At 41.5% G+C, this 22,907-nt stretch overlaps 2 protein-coding genes across 7 annotated transcripts in view; both read right to left on the reverse strand.

Annotated features, from left to right (window-relative positions):
* adat1 (adenosine deaminase tRNA specific 1) overlaps window positions 1-16,737 on the reverse strand; it is a 29,257-nt gene extending 12,520 nt beyond the window's left edge. For 2 of the 3 annotated variants that reach the window (XM_079681876.1, XM_079681875.1), the window contains exons 1-3: window positions 16,426-16,737; window positions 1,800-1,868; window positions 1,434-1,488 (exon numbers count right to left, since the gene is read on the reverse strand). In XM_079681876.1, coding sequence (XP_079538002.1) covers window positions 1,434-1,488; window positions 1,800-1,868; window positions 16,426-16,609 — 308 coding nt within the window. In that variant the 5' untranslated portion in view covers window positions 16,610-16,737. The remainder of the gene's footprint in view (window positions 1-1,433; window positions 1,489-1,799; window positions 1,869-16,425) is intronic. The other variant, XM_079681877.1, reaches the window with a different exon arrangement.
* A 1,138-nt stretch (window positions 16,738-17,875) lies between these two features.
* The window catches only part of wwp2 (WW domain containing E3 ubiquitin protein ligase 2), a 72,295-nt gene continuing 67,263 nt past the window's right edge, over window positions 17,876-22,907 (reverse strand). For all 4 annotated transcript variants that reach the window (XM_079681871.1, XM_079681868.1, XM_079681869.1 and 1 more), the window contains 6 exons: window positions 22,093-22,233; window positions 21,868-21,988; window positions 21,055-21,159; window positions 20,871-20,967; window positions 20,369-20,441; window positions 17,876-18,715 (listed from right to left, as the gene is read on the reverse strand). In XM_079681871.1, the coding sequence (XP_079537997.1) occupies window positions 18,616-18,715; window positions 20,369-20,441; window positions 20,871-20,967; window positions 21,055-21,159; window positions 21,868-21,988; window positions 22,093-22,233 (637 nt within the window). In that variant the 3' untranslated portion in view covers window positions 17,876-18,615. The remainder of the gene's footprint in view (window positions 18,716-20,368; window positions 20,442-20,870; window positions 20,968-21,054; window positions 21,160-21,867; window positions 21,989-22,092; window positions 22,234-22,907) is intronic.

Here is a 22,907-nt window from a genome sequence, read left to right on the forward strand (position 1 = left end):
AATTATTTGAAGGATTAAAGTAACGTGTTATGGCAGGAAAGTTAAATCTGGTATATTCATTTTAATGTCACCTTATATATATTCATGTGTGTTAAATTTGAAGGGACAAAGTATATTTTCCCTCCCCAATATATTGAGGTGAAGTCTTTGTGTTTAGAGAAGGATGGGAGCAGGGGACATCCTAATTTGGGGATAGCTCCAAAACTCTGGAATGTTTCCCTCGTAAAAGAAGGGGGTGCGTTACACATGCTTGGGGCAAATATGTGTGTTTTCATTGCAGTAAATATATGTGCTACATGATTACTGTTCAACTATACCTCTGTTCTTATTCTTTCATGTGTGGGTACTAAATGGCTACAAACATTGTGGAGAAATTAGCTTAAACATCTTTTATTACTCTATATGAAATGGAAGCAGTTTTTTATGATAGGGACGAGAGAGCATTTTCAGCATGTCAATTATCAGGGAAATCTACTTGTTTTCAATAGATGTGTGTGGTTAATTACTTTGTATTAATAATAACAGTATGTGTAAAGGAAGCTGGAAAAATGCAATGTGAAACCTTTTATTTGAAGTAAAGATGTGAACAATAGCTCAAACAAATGGAAAGGCTGTAGGACAAATGAGTGTGTTCTCTATATTGGGCCTGTGTGAAGTTTGACTATTTGAAAAGCATCTCTAATACTGCTTAAGAGCATAGGTAATGTGTTCCTCGTTATTATTGATATGAAAGTAATTAACATGTATTACGTATATTTAGCCAACTATAACAACTATATCTTAAAACATACTTTTAACTTGTGTGTGGCAGCCTGAGGCGGGAAGATGGACACAGGGACAAAGGGCCATAAAGGGGATGTGTGTGTGCTGGCTGCAAGATGTGAAATAAGATAAGGAAACTTGTTGTTTAGAGCAGGTTCGTACCAGACACCAAAAGGTGTCTGGTCTTCGTCAAACTGAAAGAGACTTTTTGTTTCCGGGTTTCTTCTGCTGTGTCGCACTGATTGGGTGCGACAGGCCATGTGTTGGTCTCTGCCAATAAGATGACCTCTGGGGGAAAGCACGTACACACCTCCTCCTGTGTTTTAGTATGAAAGCCTGTGTTTTCCTTTGGTTCGCGCTCTTGTTTTTCACCGGCCGTTCCTGAGACCTGTCTCACACGGTGGTAGAACCTGAGCCCGGAGTACTCTGCAGAGTGCTTCGTGATTTCTTTGTATTTGTATTGTTACCTTGTATCATTAAAGCAGGATTATTGTTTCACTTGTATTCTGGTGTTTCTTAATCCCTTCCTTTTTACGAATTTACCCAGCTTATCAAACGACACGCGGAGACGAGGTTGGTTTTAAACATCCTCCAAATCTCCAACACTATATACTAGTTTGTATGTATGCATCAGCATGAAGCACCGAGGAACATTTGCAGCAAATACACACCTGACACACCCCCTTCTTGCAATGACTTCTGCATGGCTGTCATTAAGTATTTCACCTACATAAAAGACAGAATCAAGGAAAACTCAAATTAAAGAATTGATAAAAGATTGTTTTCATTGTTCATCATGCTGTAATGAATGTCCCACATGAATGTATTTGTTTTATTCTAAAAACACATAAATGCAAGATTTCAGTGAAGATTTTAATCAATCCTCACTTTGGACTGCAACAGGGTAATTGTAAAAATAAATATAAAGAACATATCCTGTGGTGACAACCTTATTTGTTTGTCCTGCCAAAATAAACTCTCTGTTCCTGCTAAACACATACAAAAGACACAAAGGTCACAGCAACAGGAGGACATACCAGAGGGACTCATGGCTGTCTGTCCGATACATTTGGTCCCCGTTCCCAGGGAAACAACCTCCTTCTCAACTGTTGGAGAAAAAATACTTTGATCACATATTTAGTCCGTACACATGCTTCACATTCTTATATCCTTTTAAAAAGATGTTCTCTAAATGATAGGCAAAACATATTGTTCATGTAGTCATGTTCCTGTGCAGTGTGTTCTGGATATAAAGGGACAATGATATTGCTTTGAGTACATTTATTACGTACATGCTTCGGAAGTGATGGAAAGTAATTACATTTATTTTCATTTTGTGCTAATTTATACTTCTACCCCAAAACATTTTGGAAAAATATTGTACTCCCCTACAATTATTTCACAACATATGTTACTAGTTACTTTTGCAGGTTTATAATATTCATAAAAATAAAGAGTAAATTAACTGATACACTTTGATGAACTGTTATGGATGGAGATATCTAGCAGTATAAACAGTTGTTCATGTTATCTCATCCTTCAGCTGCAACTTAAAATGACATTAATACATCACTTATTATAAACCAATGATATAATATATATTATTCAGAAAATGACCACTTTGGATAAATAGTATAATTAGATGCAAAGTACATTTTGCATCTAATCAGAGGTGGGAAGTCACTAAGTACTCAAGTACAGCACTAAAGCACAATGTTGAGGTGCTTCTACTTTACTTGAGTATTTACATTTTTTGCTACTTTGTACTTCTACCTCACTACAATTCATAGGAAAATTGTGTTTATTTAATATTTAGTAGCTTTACATATTTTGAGTGCAGGTCATGGTACCGGCTGGCTGTACAGCCGTCATGACGTCAGCAGTACGTCAACGTTCTCGCGTTGCATTGACGAAAGTAAATGTTAAATTTGGGTTGCGTTCCGACAATCCAAAAATCAGCTCCTAAATTCTAACCCTATCTCCTATTCCTTGACCTCTGAGTGAAACGTCACGGGGTTAAGGGATAGTGGATAGGAGAATTCAAAAGGACTTAGGAGAAGAGACTGCAGTACTTTAGAGAATCCGAATGCACTTTCACTATCTGATGTGTTTATGATGCGCCAGCGGACGTCATTGTGTGCGTCTGCTGCTGTGGTGAAACTATGGAAACTAATGTGTTCTATACAACGGACTACAACATGGATGTTTAATAAGAACGACGGACTCATCTAGAGCAGTGGTTCCCAACCTGGGGGTCGCCAAAGATCGCAGGGAGGGCGCCAGACCTCAGATGATTTGAGGCCTAATATAATATTTAGAATTTAAAAAAATGTACATATCATTTTTTTTTTACATATCATTTTTTTACATATTGTAACGCAATACGTGATTGGCGCTAAAAGCCTTTTCTACATTGCAATAAAATATAGAAATTAATTGATTAACTAAAATTAAAATTCAAAAAATTCATCTGATACTCCTCCGATTGGCGCCAACATTGACGTTACTGTGTCAGCTTTCATAATAATAACAGTTTGCTGCGCTTGCTAGCTAGCGACCGACTTCATAAGGTGAATATTTTTGTCTAAAAATGTCTGAAAAACGTAAAGGAGATGACAGCTCATCTGCAATCAAAAAGAAAATGAGGACCTACCTAGAGAGCTATCATAACTTCGGTTTCATGGAGGGAACGGACAAAACCCGCCCAGAGTGTGTGATATGCAGAGAGAAGCTAGCCAACGAAAGCATAAAACCCAGCAAAATGAAGAGACACCAACAGACCATGCACCCAGAAACAGTCGGGCGTGATCGGGACTTTTTCATAAAGAAACAACACCTTGCAAAGGCAAACAAGCCAATGGATATTAGAACAGCGTTTGTTAGGGCTGGCAGCGAGGCCTCTTTTGAATGTGCACTTTTAATAGCAAAGGCAAAGAAACCGCACAACATTGGCGAGCAGCTCATCAAGCCAGCCTGCATTAAGATGGCTGAGAAACTGTGCGGCCCGCAGGTCGCGGAGAATCTAAAAACTGTACCACTGTCAAACAATACGGTGAAAGACAGAATTGAGAAGATGGCAAGTAACTGCGAGCTGCAGCTGCTCGAAAAGCTTGGAAAGGGGCCATTTGCCATACAACTTGATGAAACCACAACTGTAGCAGACGAGGCTCTGCTGATCGTTTATGTGAAATATATCGATGGGGAAGATTTGAAGTAGGACATTCTTATTTCAGTCAACCTTACCAATACCACCCGGGGTGAGGACATTTTTACTGCAGTGGATTCTTTCCTCTCATCCCACAAGCTTTCCTATGAGAATTTAGTTGCATGTTGCACTGACGGAGCTGCCTCAATGATGGGGAAAAACAAGGGATTTAACAGTCACTTGAAAGAAAAGGCCCCACACTGCACAATATTTCACTGTGTGATACATCGCCAGGCCCTGGCCAGCAAGAAACTGTCAGAAGACCTCAGCGAAACACTCTCAACTGTTATTAAAATTGTCAATTTCATCAAAGGTGCGAGGATGAAGCGCACCAAACCCTCCTCCTGCACACCGAGGTGCGCTGGCTCTCACGCGGCCGAGTGCTGGCACGCTTTGTAGAACTGAAGGAAAAAATTGAAGAGTTTCGACAAACTCGCACTGTCAGAGCAAGTGACTGAGTCATTCTGGATTAAAACAGCATACCTGGCCGACATCTTCAGTCTCTACAATGAAACAAACAAGCGTCTGCAAGGCGTGGAGTCCAATATTCTCCAATGATGCATTTGTGCGCAAACTGGAGTACAGGGTCAGGAAAATGGAGAGGGGGGAGCTGCTACAGTTTCCACTACTGCTGAAACAATCCTGAAACGGTACCTGTGTCTGTACGTCGCGAGTTCATCCGCCATATGAACGCACTGCAAACGGAAATGCAATCACGGTTCGCTGACATAGACGAGTATGTCTCCAAGGAATTGTGGGTTTTAGATCCCTTTATTGCCAAAGTTGAGGATGTGGAATACCTGAATTGCGAAGATGAGCTCACCGACATCCAAGCTGACTCGCTGTCAAAGAAATACTTCCAGGAAAAAGGATTTTAAAAGTTTGGGATTCTCAAAGGACCAAGCCTCGCTCCAAAGATCACACTGCATGCCACGACCAGGATTATACTCCCATTCAGTACGACATATCTATCAGAAACAGCCTTCAGCGAACTTGTTGCCATCAAAACAAAAGCACGCAACACACTGGACGTTCACAACGACTTTAGACTGGCTGTCACTCACATTACACCGGACATTCCATCCCTGGCTGCGGGTGTGCAAGCCCAAGGTTCACATTAATGAACCTACTTGAACCTCGTCTTCTCTCTGCTACCTGTTCCATGGCAGACAAGCATTTGATTTACCTGCTTAATAGGCCAGTTTTTCATTTTTGTTTTATACAGGCCTATGCAACCATATTACCATTTATTTATTAGACATAGTATATTCTTTTGAAGTGTCCTGTTCTTCGACATTTGAAATAAATATGATGCATACATTTGCAAGTTAGTAGCTAATAAAAGCATACAAAGACAGAAATGTATCATTTTTTCTTTAATATAAATGTTTCTTCTGCGCGTAAAGTGTCGGTTTCAGTTGGATTATTTGTCACAGTTGCTCCGATCAGATCGGTCTCCTCCATTTTGTAGATTATTTACGATTTTTTAATCCACATAAACACATCGCCAAAATCCGTGTTTCCTGTGTTTTAAACAGTTGAATCCCTTTGAGAATTGTTTCCACTTGCGCTGTCCTTTAATTTCTTGATACAGCGGGCATCCAAATTCATTAATCCTGAGTCCAATAACCATCAAAGTCACTCCAATAGTGCTCCTTAATTACGCTTTCATCCTCCTTTAATGAAATACTTCACATTCATCCAGTTTGTGACAGTAGTTGTAGCATTTTTGAGACTTTTAAACTTTAATTACCGCTGTTGCCGTGTGTGTGTGTGTGTGTGTGTGTGTGTGTGTGTGTGTGTGTGTGTGTGTGTGTGTGTGTGGGGGGGGGTAACCGCTGTTACCAGGGGCACCGCTGTCACTACCCGATCTGCCCCCCTGCCCGATCTGTACTGCGCATGTGCGAGATGGTCCGCCATACTGGACAACTACATACAGCAACTGTAATAGGACACTTCACACAGTGGCGTTTGGCAAAGCAGAAAAAGAACACAAAAAAACCGGGAGAGATGAGTTATTGTTGTGACAACGTGACTTCACTATTATTTTACAACTCTTTTTATTGGGTTCTTTTATTTGGGGTTAAGTACATTGTCAGAATAAGTGAGACATAGATTTAAAGAGCCTGTGACACGAACCCAACAACTGTTGTGCAATGAAATAGTGGGCTACTAGTAATCTCGAACCGTCAGTTTAAAAAAGAAAAAGCGATACCGTTCCGATAAATATCAATAATTTCGAACATCGCGGGAAAATTCCTTCAACTCATTTTGAGGTTTTGGGGGAAGCCGGAAGTGACGTCAATGCGGGAACGCTTCACTGTGCGGCGAGAGAGCCAAACACGGACAAAGTGTGCTGTCATGCGTAGAAATGGTGAATTACTGAGTTTAGGCACGTTAATAACGTTTTAATGAAGTTGACTGCAGTATATTCATATTTGTCAGTGCTTTCATGTCAATTCGGCGAACATAAACATAAATGATCGTGGTGAAGATGATGATTAAATTAGGATTAAAAATCGGTAGTGAGAGCTGCTGAATTTCCTCCCGTCGGATGTGATATAAAAACAAATTGATTATTTTTGTAGTTGTAAACTCAAGTGGATGAAACTACATTTATTAGTGCTTTCATGTCAATTCGGTGAACATATGATACATTAAATGATCGTGAGGATGATGATTTAAAAATATTTTGTTTGAGCCGGTCTGCATTTCCTGATGAGAAAACAAACCTAAGCTTTTTGTAGTTGCAGTCAGTGGTGTAGTGGGCGTTGGACGCGGGGGTACGCCGTACCCCCACTTATTTGAAGCATGATTTCTTTTTTTAATAGTCTAATACATCTAAAATCATTGCCAGTGTTATCAGTTGCAAGTGTGTGTTTGTTGTAATAATGACGAAAACATAATAGGCAGATTTCACAGTAATTATAATAAAAACGTAGCTCAAGCATTTATGCAACTTGATTTGAAGCGTGTGTGTGTGAGGGGCAGAACTGTGTGTGTAGGGTGACCAGGTGTCCCGCACTGTGCGGGACTGCACACACAGCATTTTTATTATTTGTCCCGCGTCCCACACATTGAGACTATGTCCCGCATTTGAGTGATAGTCGCGCAGAAAGGCCGGATCGGTTCGCTGACAGCCGGCACCGCCCTTTATTATTATATTGTCTAAACGGCATCATGTAAATTGCGCTGACAGGCGACACAGAGGTCCCCAAGCCCCCCCCCCCCCCCCCCTGTTGACAGTTCACGAGCGCGTCCATAGTGTCTCCCGTCCACCAACCACTGGTTGTAGTAGTACACCAACATGGATTAAACGTGTGTTTTTTTTTACCACAATGTTGGGGAAATTAATGGGTAAAATGCACGGATTATTATTATTATTATTATTATTATTATTATTATTATTATTATTATTCCCACTCCGATCGGGACACTAGGTCCACCGTTTCCCCGCAGCGAGGCTCCCCCCGTTGACAGTTTACGTGGGCTGGGCTGGGTGCAGTGGCGGACTGGCCATCGGGACGAATCCCGATGGGCCGGTACCGAAGTGGGCCGGTCGGATAAGTCACTAGCACATCCCCCACTCCCCCAGTTGACAATTTACTAGTGGTACCGAAGTGGGCCGGTCGAGAGTCCCGGGCTGATTTTTAGTCCCAGTCCACCACTGGCTACATGACCGTATGATCGCCCATATTGACGCACCTAATTCCTAAACTTCTAACAGATACAAAATAAACCGATCCTTCAGCCTCATATGAGCTCTCAGACACGTTCAAAATTAAACTGTCATCGCTGTCTGAGCTTGCTGCTGTGTGCGCCATCGTGCGTTTACATGCGGATGCTGGGATCCTGAACGGTGCAGCTGGAGCGCTGTGCCCGCATTGACGTCACCCATAATTTGGCGGGACTTGAAGAATCCCCGAGAAGATCCAGGAAATGGTCAACATTGAAGGGCAGATTAATGGTTATCAAAGTACAAATATCCAAAATCAGTTCAGTAACGGTTTTCAAGGGGACAATATTTACTCAAATTGATGGGTTTGGATGATGGGGGAAAATCGTGTCACAGGCTCTTTAACTTCTGTTAGACAGCTATGCCATACATTTTTGCATACATTCAAAGTAAATATTTATTCAGTATGATAACTGCCAAACAGAAGTTAAATCCATTTTCTTTTTGTGCTTTGCCAAACGCCACTGTGTCAAGTGTCCTAGTTGGGTTGCCGTACGGAGTTGTCCAGTATGGCAGACCATCTCGCACATGCACAGTACAGATCGGGCAGGGGGGGCAGATCAGCAACAGCGATAATTAAAGTTTCAAAGTTTTGGGGGGTCGCAAATTCCAACAGGAGTCATTTGGGGGGGCCCTGGGTGAAAAAGGTTGGGAACCCCTGATCTAGAGACTCTGCACCGTGCTCTGATGCTGTTGTTTTATGCTTTATGAACGTGGACAACAGAGAAACATATTCTTCATGACCAAAGTTGTAATTGAAATAAAAAAGGAAAGTGAAATTTATGCTCGTCACCCTCTCCCTCCGGTCGACATTAATACAAATGATCCCAATACGTATGATTGTATGAAAATATCTTAAAATCAATACAAATGTATTTATTATAAACGTTAGTCCTTAACACCTATCACTCTGTATATCACCATTCAAACATCTTTTAAAAGTTGAACAAACCCCACACAGCTCAGTGAAATATTGACTTTATTGGATAATTTCAGTAAAAACTAACGTTCATATTTCTCTTTTTGATTATAATACTGATGAACGTTCAAAACAAAGCACTTTGGCAACTTACCACATACGTTTTAAAATGCTTAATAAGCACCGTAACTTTCATGATATAATTTCTCCGTCATAATCATTTGTTTCCGTGAACGGCCGACTGTTGTGTGAAGGAAATGCTGCGGCTGCAAGGCATTGTGGTGCAGCATTTTCTCCTCTCCTTTCGGTAAGGGAGGTCCAGTGGTTCCTAAGCTAAAGGAGGTTATAAAGGAAGTTTGAAACCTCCTTTCCTTTCATTTGGAGAATTGGAATGGCACTTAACATGGCTGCCACTGACGTACTTCCGGGTCATTTCACTTGGTTAGGAAGGTTCCTAAGCTAAATGGACTATTGGAACGCAACCTAGAGGTTTCTCAATACTCAAATTTCCCCTCCTTGACTCCTCGGTCCTCCAGTAGTGACCCGGAAATGAATTTCAGAGCGCCATTTTGAAGGACATCTCATTTCTCTAAATGCACTTCGAGGACCGAGCATCGAGCATCGAGGAGGCTCTCTGGAGGAGCTCTAACCGAGGAGACACTGATGGGTTCTCCACGGCTCCTCCACGGTTATGGCTAGAAAGGATTGTCTTGTGTAAATATGACGTCCCGTTCTCGTTGTAACTCTCGTTGGAGCGGCTCAGAAAACATATCTACAGCAGTAACATGATGCAACATACACATTAATGCAGCAGGATAATAGTAAAGCACTGAAAGGGAACATTTTATTGCACCAGGAGCTATCTTGGGACTTTTACTGCGACAACGTTGACTTCCCTATGAATAAAAAATAGACCATAGTGTTGGTGATCTACAGTGTTGTCATTCTTCTTTGAACAGCAAGACCGCTAACACCCTATTTCAACAATCACACTCCCTGTCATTGACATAATTAATAGATAGTTTAGCTTATCACCATCATTTGCTGTGGCCCACTGATGTTAGCGATCGTAACTGAAAGGCTGCCTGCCAAACGTAAACATTCAGCCACATGACTTGCAAACTCTCGCGAGGGTTTTACACTAGACGGATCCTTTCTAGCCATAACCCTCCTCCACGAATGCATTTCCGGGAATGGTGGAGGCGTGACGCACGGCCGGACTTATCTCAGCCAATGACAGCTCTGCATGCATCCCTTGGATATTATATTAGTAACTGCTTTCATCGCAACGCGATGTTTACAGTGAGAACAGCTGTGAGGTCTGTGCAGAAAGCAGAGCAGTGTGTAAAATATATATCACACAGGCCTACATTACTTTCTGTATGCTGTAGTTTAATAGATATCTACAAACAAAGAGTCAATATTTTTCTAAGAACATTTAGTGATTCACATAATAAAATACACAACTGCTGTAGCCTGATTATGCTTTAGGAGCAGTAGGTGTGTGTGGTACAGTCTGTAGGTGTTTGAGACCTCAGAAATCGGGAGCATTTCAAAACCGGGGGGGGGATTGAATGCGGGAGAAATACAACCCCGGGAGGAAACCGGGAGAGGGCAGTGAAATCTTCGGGAGTCTCCCGCGAAAATCGGGAGGGTTGGCAAGTATGGTGGTACAGTGTGTAGGTGTGTGTTGTACAGTGCGTAGATGCGGCGGACAGACGGGTCTCAGTTGGTTTGGGGGGGGGGGGGGGATATATCCCTGATTGTGTTACGTTATTATGAGAATGCTCTCATACTTGTTTGATTCTGAAATTGTATATATTTATATAAATATATGTGTGTGTGTGTATATGTCCACATCTGTAGCCTGTTATTGTCTCATTATACCGCACTGTCAATTAATTAAAAGTAAATATATATAAGTTGTCATGAACACATCTGTCCATCAGAGTGCTGCTGTGCCTCCTGTCATCATTAATGGACGTCTCTTTAAAATGAGAGCTCAGAGGAGAGGAGTTCTCATTTCTCTAACCGCCTGCTGCTTCCACTCCTCTCTCCTTGGTTCCCCTTCTCAGTCCTCCGCTCGCATCTCCTTTGGGCGGCACCAAGTCTTGAGGAGGGGAAATTTGAGTATTGAGAAACCTCTTAGGTGTTGCCAACTTGGCGACTTTGTCGTTAAATTCGGCGGCTTTCCAAACCCTCCGCAGGGGCAGCGCCAGGGGGGAGCTAGGGGGTGCTGAAGCACCCCCTAGGATTGTCAAAGCACCCCCTAAGCACCCCCAAGAAATGTGTTTTTTTTTTGTTTTTTTTAAATAAAATTATTATTATTATTTTTATTAAATTAAATTAGAAAAATTATTGATTACATCAATGCAAATGTGAAACAAACTCATTTTTAACCAAAAACATAAAGCCAACACAGGTGATATGATTAGGCCAATGGCCAGCACCCATTAGATTTTTGACCTACCCATAGGCTAAATTACTTTGTGACACTTGAGTGACTTCCTGTTAGCTAGAGCGCCAAATTATTAGCTAACGTGGATGTTGAGCAAAGTGAGAAATTTATAGTTTTTTGGTCCTAAAACGTCCACGTGTAAGCGAGAGGGATTCTGAATGTGCATATAATAGGCATCGTGAGGCAGAGGCTGAAGGTGTCACGGTCACCGACCAGGAGGAGGACCAAGAAAAGCCGTGGGAGGATGGAGATGAGGAGGAAGGAGCTGAAATGCCCGGCCCTGCGGCTGCACCTGCTGCTGCTGCGGAGGAGGACATAAGTAACAATCCCCAAGAGGGCCCAAGACGGCCAATTCTTCAAAAATACCCCACACAGCCATTTGGAAATCAGCAGAGATGTTTCTATAAAGGCTGGATGGATCAACATGTATGGTTAGAATACAGCGTGTCATAAGACGCAGTGTTTTGCTTTGCTTGTCTGCACTTTTCAAAACGAGTGCACGGAGTGCAACCAGCATTCATCTGCAACGGGTTCAACAACTGGCGAAAAGCATCAGCGACTCTGAACACTCATCATGAAAGTGCGGCGCACAAGTTTGCTATGGAAACATGGAGTGAGTTTAAACAAAAACAGACAAGTGGCTCAAAAATAGCAAACATGATTGACAAGGGACATTCAGCTTTGCTTATGGAGAACTGAAAGTACATGCAGGTTGTGGTTGAAAGCCTTCGCTATACCGCTTGTCAGGGAATCGCACAGCGAGGTCACAGCGAGGGTGGGGACTCCTCTAATAGGGGTAATTTTATCGAGCTTTTGCACCTCATCAAAATGTTTGATGTTACAGTGGATAAAAAATTGGCAAGCAATCCATCAAATGCCAAATACACTCACCATGACATACAGAACGAACTATTTGATATAATGGCTGATATGATACGAAAAGAAATAAGTGATGAGGTGGGGGAGGCAGAGTACTTTGCTGTTTTGGTGGATGAAAGTAAAGACATTAGTAAGAAGGAACAGATTTCAGTGATCGTGCGGTATTTACAGCCACTGACAGAGACGTTGCATGAGGAATTCTTGCATTTCACCCCAGCAGATGGGTTAGACGCAGACTCACTACTAAACAGCATAAAGCTTACACTCAGTCAGTGTAATATAGACATTAATGGTTGTGTTGGCCAGTGCTATGACGGAGCATCTGTAATGTCAGGATGTAACAATGGAGTGCAGGAAAAGTTCAGGAAAGAAGTGCCACAGGCAATTTATATACACAGGCTCAACTTGGTGCTGGTGGACTGTGTGCATAATGTCAACGCTGCAGCAGAGTTTTTTGAGACACTACAAATGCTCTACAAGTTTTTCTCTGGGTCAGTGGTGCACGGTCTGTTCACAAAAAAACAAAAGGAACTCGAGCCAACAGCACAGTGCGTAGAACTCAAGAAGCTGAATGATACTCGCTGGGCATGCCAATATACTGCAATCTGGGCAGTCAAGAAAACTCTCCCAGCAATACTGGCTACCCTGCTTGACATCATTGCCCTGTCAAATCCACACCGGAGGACAGAGGCGAGAGCTCTCAGTGCAATCATGGACGAGACATTTGTTTTACATCTCATTATTTTCGAGGATGTATTCAGAACAACCAAGTTCATGTCGGATCAGCTTCAGTCCACCACTTTTGATCTTGAAGCGGCAGATGATCTGGCCAAGTCTGTTACCACTGCCATATCTGAAAAGCGTACCGAGGACAAGTGGAGGGAAATCAGAAATGAAGCAGAAAGTCTGTGCGTGAAGGCAGGAATTGCACCACAGATGCAACGTGAGAGAAGGCGGGCCCAGACATCTGGAGGGGTTTGTAGTGGAAGCCCCGTTAGAAAGAGCACGCTTAGAAACAGATGACCTAAGAACACACTCGTTCTATCCTGTTATAGACAGGTTGTTAATGGAGATGAAACGTCGCTTTTCAACAGAAACCAATTAAGTACTGAGAGGTGTGTCCGCCCTGAGCCCCAAACACACATCATTTCTGGACAAAAAAATGATACTGCCCATGGCCCGCCACTATGGAATCAGTGAGGAAAACCTGTCTGCAGAGCTTTACCAAGTTCGCCGGCTGTTGCAAAGAAAAGAAGAACAGGGACATACTATCACCAGCAACAAGGAGTTTCTATCCCTCATGAGGCCATACAGAGATGCATTTATAGACTTGTACAAACTGATATGCATATCTCTGACACTTCCCGTGACCTCAGTGAGCTGTGAGCGCAGTTTTTCTTGTCTGCGTCGTTTGAAAAACTACCTGAGGAACACCAGTGGGGACTCTCGAACCAGTAACCTGGCACTGTTGGCTATAAACACAGTGAGAACAAGGGCCCTGGACAGCGACAAAATCATTGATGCATTTGCCCTCAACCACAACAACAGACGCATTGTTTTGTTATGAAGACGTCTAATGGTAAGTGCATGATGATGCACCCCCTCTGTTGCCTATTATAAATGTAATGCATTGATGGTTGAGGCAAACATTCTGACGTTTTATAGTTATTTCTATGTGGCCTACTTGTGTTTAATTCTATGTTCAGAGCCAGTGTGTTAGGCTTGTGGACCTTACCCGCTGTAACAGTTGTAAATATGCAGTGGTGTTTGTTTGTACATCATTTAAATTAGTATAATCACACTAGTTCTGTGTTCTTCGTTTATTTATGTTCAATACCTGACAAGGTTGGAGATCAGTGGGCGGAACTTCTGAAATGTAGTCACTATACTCAGAAGATTATACACCCACCCCCCTTTATATTGTCCCTCACGTTTCCTCTTCCCTTTTTGTTTTTGTAAATGTTTCCACGTGAGAGGAGTCACTGTGAGGGATACACAATGTAATACTGATTTGTTATATCTGTTGTCAGCTTGTCAGTGATTAAAAGGAAATCGTCTAAACTGTATGCTTGCTCGGGTCTCATCCATCCATGAACAACGCAAAACACAACGCAGAGACCGCTTAATGTTGCTCTCAAAGTGCACCAATTGATGCATTTAACTTCAATATTTAAAATAAAATCTTCACGCCTTCATTGTAACAGTCGCGGGTGTACTGTGTGTGTGCATGTAGAGAGTGTTGCAGTCGAAAATTCAACTGTAGCGCTGGTGCATTAATGGGAAACCCTAAATGTTTGAGCACCCCTTATGAAACGTCAAGCTACCCCACAGCACCCCCTAGAGGAAATCTCTGGCGCCGCCATTGACCCTCCGGCTACTTATTTTTGTCAAAAGCGACTAACGATTAATCTAACGACTTGTAATGATGTTATTAGGGGCTTTTCTGGTGTTTGGAGACTCACGTATTGTTCTGCAGTTAACGAGCTGCCGTGAGCCCCTCAGCCCTCCCATAGTACTCGCAGGCGCGCAGACTCACAGTTGCCTCCCGCAGCAGCTCTGCAGTCAGAGCAGAGAGGAGACAGCCACACTCTTTCGCATAGAGACAGCTTCAGTCACTTAATCACCTCGTCCACTGTGTGTGTGCCTCTGTGACAAGCTAAACATCGACGTAGGTCACAGTCTAAACTGTATTCACAAAAGTACAGAAAGGAGTGGGAATCAAACCCTGAGTTTAAAGGATGGTTGAAGCCATTTATTGGAGATGAAACACTGGCAGGGCTGCCAACACTCACGCATTGAGCGTGAGAGTCACGCAATTAACCCATATCTCACGCACTCACGCCACACTTGCCTTTCCTCACGCTAAGTTTTCGTCCAAAATAAATGTATATAAATATAAAAATAAAGTGAAGGAACAGCAAACCGAGCGGTCTACGAAATGAGACAGTCTTCTGGCTTAGTTCAGTAAAGTTGGAACGATATTGGGAGATTCTGATTTCACGGATCAATAACTCATGAAAACGTTATTCAGACACAAATGATGTCTCCTAAGTACCGTGGTAAGGTTGACAACGAACTACAATCACATTTTAATCAAAAAAGCCAATACGCGCCGTCCTCCGAGCTGGACACATTAGGCCTACATTGGTCTCTATCTGCAGCCGGAGAAGAAACGAGTGCTCAGGGACCGTCTGCAAAGTGCAACTCCGAAAAAAGAGAATACAATAATATTCAATCACTATTATACAGCTTATTACTACCAAACTCTCTACACACATCAATAGTCTCCTGTATGTCATACGACAGCAAGGAGTTTGGAAGAATATGCTTTTTTATAATTTTGGGGAATATTTATAATGTAAAATCTTCAATAAATATGGCATCATCTTAAATAACTTTACTATTATACAGTATATTTCTACCAAACTCACTATTTGCATTGATGTTGTTAGCATCTGGTTAGCTTAACGGATATTAAAACCTGTTTCTAAAACAAGGAGAGGGAGAGCTCTGTCCTGTCAGACTGAGAGAGATAACTACAGCTCAGTGAGGTAAGGGACTCTCTATTTAGATAGTTGACTTTAGTCTAGTTATCTCAGTGGGTCTCAAACGTTTTGGTAAACATTGATGAGAATAAATTAAAAACAGTTATGAAATACTATATGACAGTAAAACAAGAATACAGTTTAAAAGGTGAGTGATTTGTAAAATATCCATAAAGAAAAAGAAAATCTGTTTACAGTTCTGTTTCATATGGGTGTTGAGAGATGTATCCATAAATTCATTTTGCTCTCAAAATGCACCAGGTTGATGCATTTAACTTCAATATTTAAAAAAAGATATTCCGGGGAGGATGCCCCTGGACTCCCCTAGAGGAGGTGAGGCCCCCCCCCACACAAAAATAGCACGTTACCTCTGCTTACACCAATATGCCATTTTATATGCCATGAGCCTTCATTGTAGGAGTCGCAGGTACACTGTGTATGTGCGTATTTCACTGTAGCGCCTTGTACATTAATGGGAAACCCTAGTTTGTACATGTTCAATACATTTGTAATACTGTGCACATGAATGTTTCTTTTTTCGGTTCACCAAAAAAAAAATCTCACTCCAAGCTGAACTCAAATGTTGGCCGCCCTGCACACGGGCATACTATAGCCTACTGCCTTTATTATAAGGGATATTTCTACTAAAAACGACTTCTATTTTTTCTAATAGAGACATTTCTGATCTACTGTCGTCTGAATTTACTCTGGTGGTTTCGAGTTTTGATCCTTGAAGGGGGTGGAACGTTATTTTACCGCCATTACATGATATGCAAATTAGGCGTTGACGTCATTTAGGGACTTCTGGCGACTTTTCGCACAGCCAATAGCTACTTTCCTTACTATGGAGTTGGCAACACTCCGGTTACAGAGCAGGCTTGACATGAAGAGAACATGAAATATGGTTTTATGTTGTCCAACCTGTGTCAGAGATAGCCCTCCGTGTGATTCTGAGCACTGCGGCCAGCAGGGTCCACTCTCTGCCCGGCTCAGGCTTCCCTCTCCGGGGCAGCTGCTGGAAACGCTCGTAGCACAACTTGGCGATTTCATCCGCGTCCACCATGTTAACCAGGGCGGGGGCGTGTGAGGGGGGCCACACAGGCATTAGTGTTATAATATATCTTTAAGTGAAATGTAATTTAAGAAGTCACGGTCGCACATGAACAATATCTAACAGTATTTGTTCTAAGCTCGGCTGCTTGAAGGCATCTCGAGAAAACGCAGAGGGCACTTCCGGGCCGAGCCAGCGAATGATTTCAAAATAAATGTCCTTCACTAATGGAACCCTAAAATCTAATTACAGGAGCTATCAGCATGGTATTACTAGAAAACAGTAGAAGTGTCCATGTAGTACACGAAGCAAAAACAATTACGGTAGCGGTAGGTGAAATATTATTTTAAGAGCAAAATATTATAGAAAACCTTGTACCATTATTGTATTACGGTTGCCTTGCGTGAAATAAATACAGATCATTTTATTTACTATATGCATCATTAATATGAGGTTTTTAATGTACAATACCAAAATGTCCCAAAATACAGATGCATTTTGGATATGATGAATGGTAAAGAGCACAAATGCACACATTTCAAATGTTGGAATAGAGTGTGTGTGCAACACATTGCCTGCTTATTACCTGCAGTAAGAGCAGATCTGGATTGCGTCAGCAGCACCTCCTAACTCTGTGTTTCTGCTGTCTGGCTGCAGCTCAGCCTGAGAACAATGAGGCTCTTTGTGCTCCTGGATCATACTCTGTCTCACATCTCTTACGCAAAAGTAGAAACTAAATTTGCTCCAAACTGCCGTCATTTCTTCTGCGGACAAACTAAGACGACACCGGCGGAAGATGTAGTTCCTAGTACCCTCTCCATCTGTCAGAGGCAGTTTCTCTGTGCTCTCCAGGATGGGGGTGCATGGCTTTGAGTTGCTGACCACATGCAGGGAGAACTCCACCATTGAGCTGCAGATTTGAACTTTTTAAAGTTCTTTCAATACTTCTAACCACTATCAGTCCTTTCCTTTCTCTAGGACCTTTCAACCGTTTTGAACGACAAGCGTAACCATTTCTGTGTGTCGCTCTCAACTTTGGAAGAAAATTACCTAATGGCATTTAATGAATAGTAAAAATGGATAGACAATAAAAAGATCATTCATTTGTTCTCATCTTATTTAATGTTTTTTTATCAACAATTTTAACAGCAGAATTGCCAATCTCTAAGGGATGTTTCCAGCACCTTGTTGAGTCTATGCCACGAAGAATTAAGGCAGTTCTGAAGACAAAAGGGGTCCAACCCGGTACCAGCCAGCTGTGAGTGTAGAGCTCCTACTTATCATGACAAAATGTCTCTCCAAAGAAAGCATGAACACAGCTCAAGATTGAAATCTGATTTATTTTAGTTATGTACAGAGGAAAAACGCTGAATTTCACAAGTAATAGCAGAAATATAGAAATAAAATCACAACTCTTCTCTGAAGCCTCTGGGACAGAGCAGCACTAGTTCATGATAACGGCTCTGTCTCGTGTACAGACACACACATGCACTCATTCACTGCCTCTCTTTATCTCACTCTGTTGTCTCTCTTGTCTCATTACAATGTTAAAAAAGGTAATTCTCTCTGGTAGATATGTTATACTGCATTAGCGGGGAGCTGTTGTGTTGTAGTGAGTCTCTGAATCTGTTTTTGGTGCGTTTCTAAGCAGTGAGTAGAGGTGAGTGTGATGGGTGAGACAAGTCAAATATAATTCTCTGTATGCGCCCTCCTGTCAAACCCTCATACATTCACACCATTATATGCATATACACAATGGCATTAATGTAAGCACACACACACACACACACACACACACACACACACACACACACACACACACACACACACACACACACACACACACACACACACACACACACACACACACACACACACACACACACACACACACACACACACACACACACACACACACACACACACACACACACACACACACACACACACACACGATTTCTCAGCCTGGTGATTAACAAATGCAAAGTAATAATATTAATGACAAAAAAAACGATCCCATTGAATGGACTGTCCTTCTTTAAATGTGTTTGTTTCCTGCGTCACTCCTGTCCAAAGCCCTCCGTCTCCTCGATGGCGAACAGGAGTTTCTCGCGGAGCTGCTCCAGGCTCCTGTAGGGCGGCAGGTCCAGACGGTTGAAGCTGAGGAGCAGACAGAGGTTTAGTCTTCATGTCCATACACGGTGACATCGGTGAAATACTGAATACAGTCAACTGTTCTTCAGATGAACGGTTCCACATTACAAGATGTGTCCCTATCCCCTTATTCTGTCCTAACTGTGGACGTCTCATTAAGTGACCTGATTCAGAAGGAGGGCCAAGACACTTCCGAATTTAAGGGACTTTTTCATGAAATCAAACCAGTTTTTATACAATTTATAGACCCTTTTTATTTTATCATCTTTATTTTAATCCTGAAATTAACTCCTTATACATTAATTGTAATTGTTGGATACAGAGTTAAACATTTATATTATGCTCATTTTCAGTTGAATACTTCTGTGTGTTTTATAGAACAAGTTGATATGCCTAAAAGTAGTCTTTGAACAGTGTTGGTTATGAAGAGGTAGCTCACAACCTGAAGGTAGTCCTGGCCCGTTTAAAGGCACTTTCTCAATGTACACCGTGTGCATCTCTCTGTAGATGGAGCGTTTTGATACTTTAACAGTATTTTAAAAAGCACCTAGACCTAAATGATTATTTAAGAAATGTAAATATGGGACCTTCCTTCACAAAAGGAATTCACAGGAATATTTATGTATTTATTTATTTAACAGGGACAGTGCACATTAATGAACATTTCTGTAAATGTGCCAGAGTTAGCCAAGAGGTTATTTTTCATCTGTAGTCCCTGGACAGATTTTAAAAGTCAACCTAAAACACATTTCATTTAAAACAAGTAAATACAATACATTTAAAACATGCAACAGACATTACTGGGATACTTAAATAAAACAATTTAAAATACAGAACATTCAAACAAAACAAAGGAACATGTTAAAACACAGGCAGTGGGTTGTAAGGAGCAGAAGATTGGGTCAGTGTTGGCAGAGCTGATTCCTCACTAACCATATTTTGAGTTTTGATTTAAATAAAGTGAATGTGGTCTGGTCTCTGATTGGAGGTGGGATTGAGTTCCATTGCTTTGCAGCTTTAACAGAAAATGAACACTGACTGAAAGAACTTTTTCTGAGTGGAATAATGCAATCTCCTCTCGCTGCACCTCTTGTTACCCTAGTTGCAGTTGTGCGTATGTTAATAAACTGTCTAAGAGGAGGTGAGGTAAGGCCGTTGACAATCTTGTAGAAAAGGCAAGCATTTGAATGTTTAATGAGGTTTTCCCAGCTTAGCAAGTTGTATTTTTGGAGTATTGGGCAGTGAACCTAAAATTCGACAGACTGAATTTGACCCAATTACATACTTTTTTAACCTGAGCCTTGAAATTGAGTGTTGAATCAATCATGAATCCGAGGTACTTGTATTGTGACCCCACCTGTAGCCTCTCCCCTGATACAAAAACATCTGGCGCAACACAAGAGGACTTTGTTTTGGTGAAGAAGATGCATACTGTTTTACAAATATTTAGTGGCAAACAGCATTGTTGCAACCAAGTTGTTACATGAACCATGGTGTTTGTCAGTTCATTATCCACTTGTGTCATATTGCTTCCATCTACATATATTACATAGATGCAGCACATCATTGGAAAAAACAGAGATAATCTTAAAGCTGCCCGTTCATTGTATCTGAGTCTTCCTATTGTCTTCAAGAACATTTCCTAAAGGATAAACTCACCATGTGTGACTTCTTGGAAGCCAAGTCTCCTTCCCCACCTTGTCTATGCAGAACTTCTGGGGACCGTTACTTCCTGCACAAAGGAAAAAAGTGATTTCAATTCATTTAAGCTTGAATTTATTTTTATTATAATGGTCTTACAAAACAATTGCACTTGTTCTAATGCTTACCATACATTCTCATAAGGGAAATTATTATATAAAAGCCAGGATTCAAATAATATTTAAAGTTGTTGAATTTGCCTGTGGTCTAGTAAAACTGCTCAAACACTACATTTTAAAATAAGGAACTTCCATAGTACTAACTTCATCAGTACAACATGTTTTACAAGTCCTCTCTTTTTAACAGAGATACTCGTTTCATCCTCCTATTCATTCCAGTTTTTCTGTTGCCCTGACTGAGGATGCCATTAATGAAACGTTGGATAGTATCAGTAATTGGAAGGCTGGGATATGCAAAATGTCAAACCTAACAGTGAGGAGAGTGGGGAGTGTGTGTGTACCTATGAGCTCAGTGAAGCCTCCGACAGGCAGTCTGCACGTTCCCGTCACAAACTGCAGCAGACGGATTCTCTTCTCGTTGTCCATCTCTTTCACCACCTGCAGAAACACACCTCCATCAATCACTGAACACACCATTCAACAAAGTGTGTGTGCGTGCGTGCGTGTGTGCGTGCGTGTCCGTACCTGCCAGAACCAGTGAATCTGCTTGCTGTTCTTGGTGTAGTGTCTGTAGATGGTGTTCTTCTGCCAGTCGGCCATGTCTATCTCCTGCATCCCACACAGCATCAGCTGTAACAAACAACAGGACACTTCAACTACCAGAGGTCAAAGGCTGACTCATTTCCAGATGTTAGGACTCATTCCCAGATGTCAGGGCTCATTCCAGATGTTAGGATTCAATCCAGATGTTAGGACTCAATCCAGATGTTAGGACTCAATCCAGATGTTAGGACTCAATCCCAGATGTTAGGACTCATTCCCAGATGTTAGGACTCATTCCAGATGTTAGGACTCATTCCAGATGTTAGGACTCATTCCTGCGGCACTCCATCAGGACAGTCAGTATCAAAGGAATGATAACTTTTCCCTCTTCCTCTCTCACCCCATCACTAATGCGGATGCTGCTTTTAGTTCACATAACCCCAGACTCTTGATAAGTAACCAAGTAGAGTTCTTTTTTTACAAAATTACTTTTTTCTAGAAGCCTTTCCTATTTTTACCTCACTCAGTTTATTTATGTGTCTATGTTTGCTATGTTCCAATGACTTTTATAATCAGATTTGTATGTTTGTATGACATACAGAAGATAAATAGTCCATTATCTTTCATTTGAGTGTATTTAATATGAGAGGAAATATGCTGAAAATCAACCAATCAGTAATAATTACTTTAGATTTGAGTGTGTTCTAAATCCTTTCATTCATTACTCCTCTTCTGACTTTAAAAGGATTTTTGCCGTTAGTTTTTCCTGTTCCACACGCTGGTGCTCCTCCTCACCTCCAGCTCCTTCTCGTCGAAGTAGCGCAGCCACTCCAGAGGAACCACTTCATTGAAGCCGTCCAGGAAGGCCTTGGTCTGCTCCTCCACCCCCCGGGTGAACCTCCAGTCTGTCAGCAGGCTGAGGGAGAAAGATAAACGTTGTGTTAACGCTGAACTAATTGATGTTAGCATGTCTGATCTGTGTCTCTGTGGTAGCGGCAGCGGCTGCCTCTGTTCACCCACCTGATGTACTCCTCCTTGTTCTCCTCCGTCACCAGCTCATTCTCTCCGTCGTCTTTCAGCTGGTGGGTGGACACCTTCCCCAGGATCTCCATGTCCTGTGCAAAGTAAAGCTCCACTCCACACTCCTCCAGGTTGTTGTCTCTGGAAACACACACAGAGACAATTTACAGCAGTGTCTGCTTCCTGCAGGAAGTCAGCTGCTACGCTTCCTCTGGTATGTTCACTTCTCCAGGTTCAGGGACCTTTATAAACATGCTTTTACACATGGAACATTCTAATGTGGTATTTTTAGACACCACAAATTCAAAATGACTTCAAAAGGCTGGAGAGAATGCTGTGAACAGAAAGCAAACCATAGTCATGTATTTTGGTAATGTAAAGCTATGAGGAGCTTCTGAGAAACTATTCAGTATTTCTCTAAATAAGAACCTATTTTATTATTACTTGAAAAAACACCAGATGAAATCAAAAAGAAGAAATCTTATAAAACGTATCTTTCTTGTAGATACTTACTTTATAAGAGCTGCAATTATTAAACAAATTACAAGGAACTGATTATAAGATAATACATGAAAACATTCAGAATGGAAACATCTGGTAAATGAAATGTAAGGATAATAAATGAATAAATGTTTTGACGATTAATGGGAAAAATGTTAAGTTACAGAACACAAAATAATAATAATGATCCTGTGGTCGCTTTATGAATATAGGTATGAGTATTAATGATGTATTTGTTATTTGTAAGCTTTATCCTATACTTTAAAAACAAATCTGTTTTATTTTTCTGATTTGTGGATTATTTAACTATTTAA

Source organism: Notothenia rossii (assembly GCF_949606895.1).
Source record: "Notothenia rossii genome assembly, chromosome: 5".
NCBI lineage: Eukaryota > Metazoa > Chordata > Actinopteri > Perciformes > Nototheniidae > Notothenia > Notothenia rossii.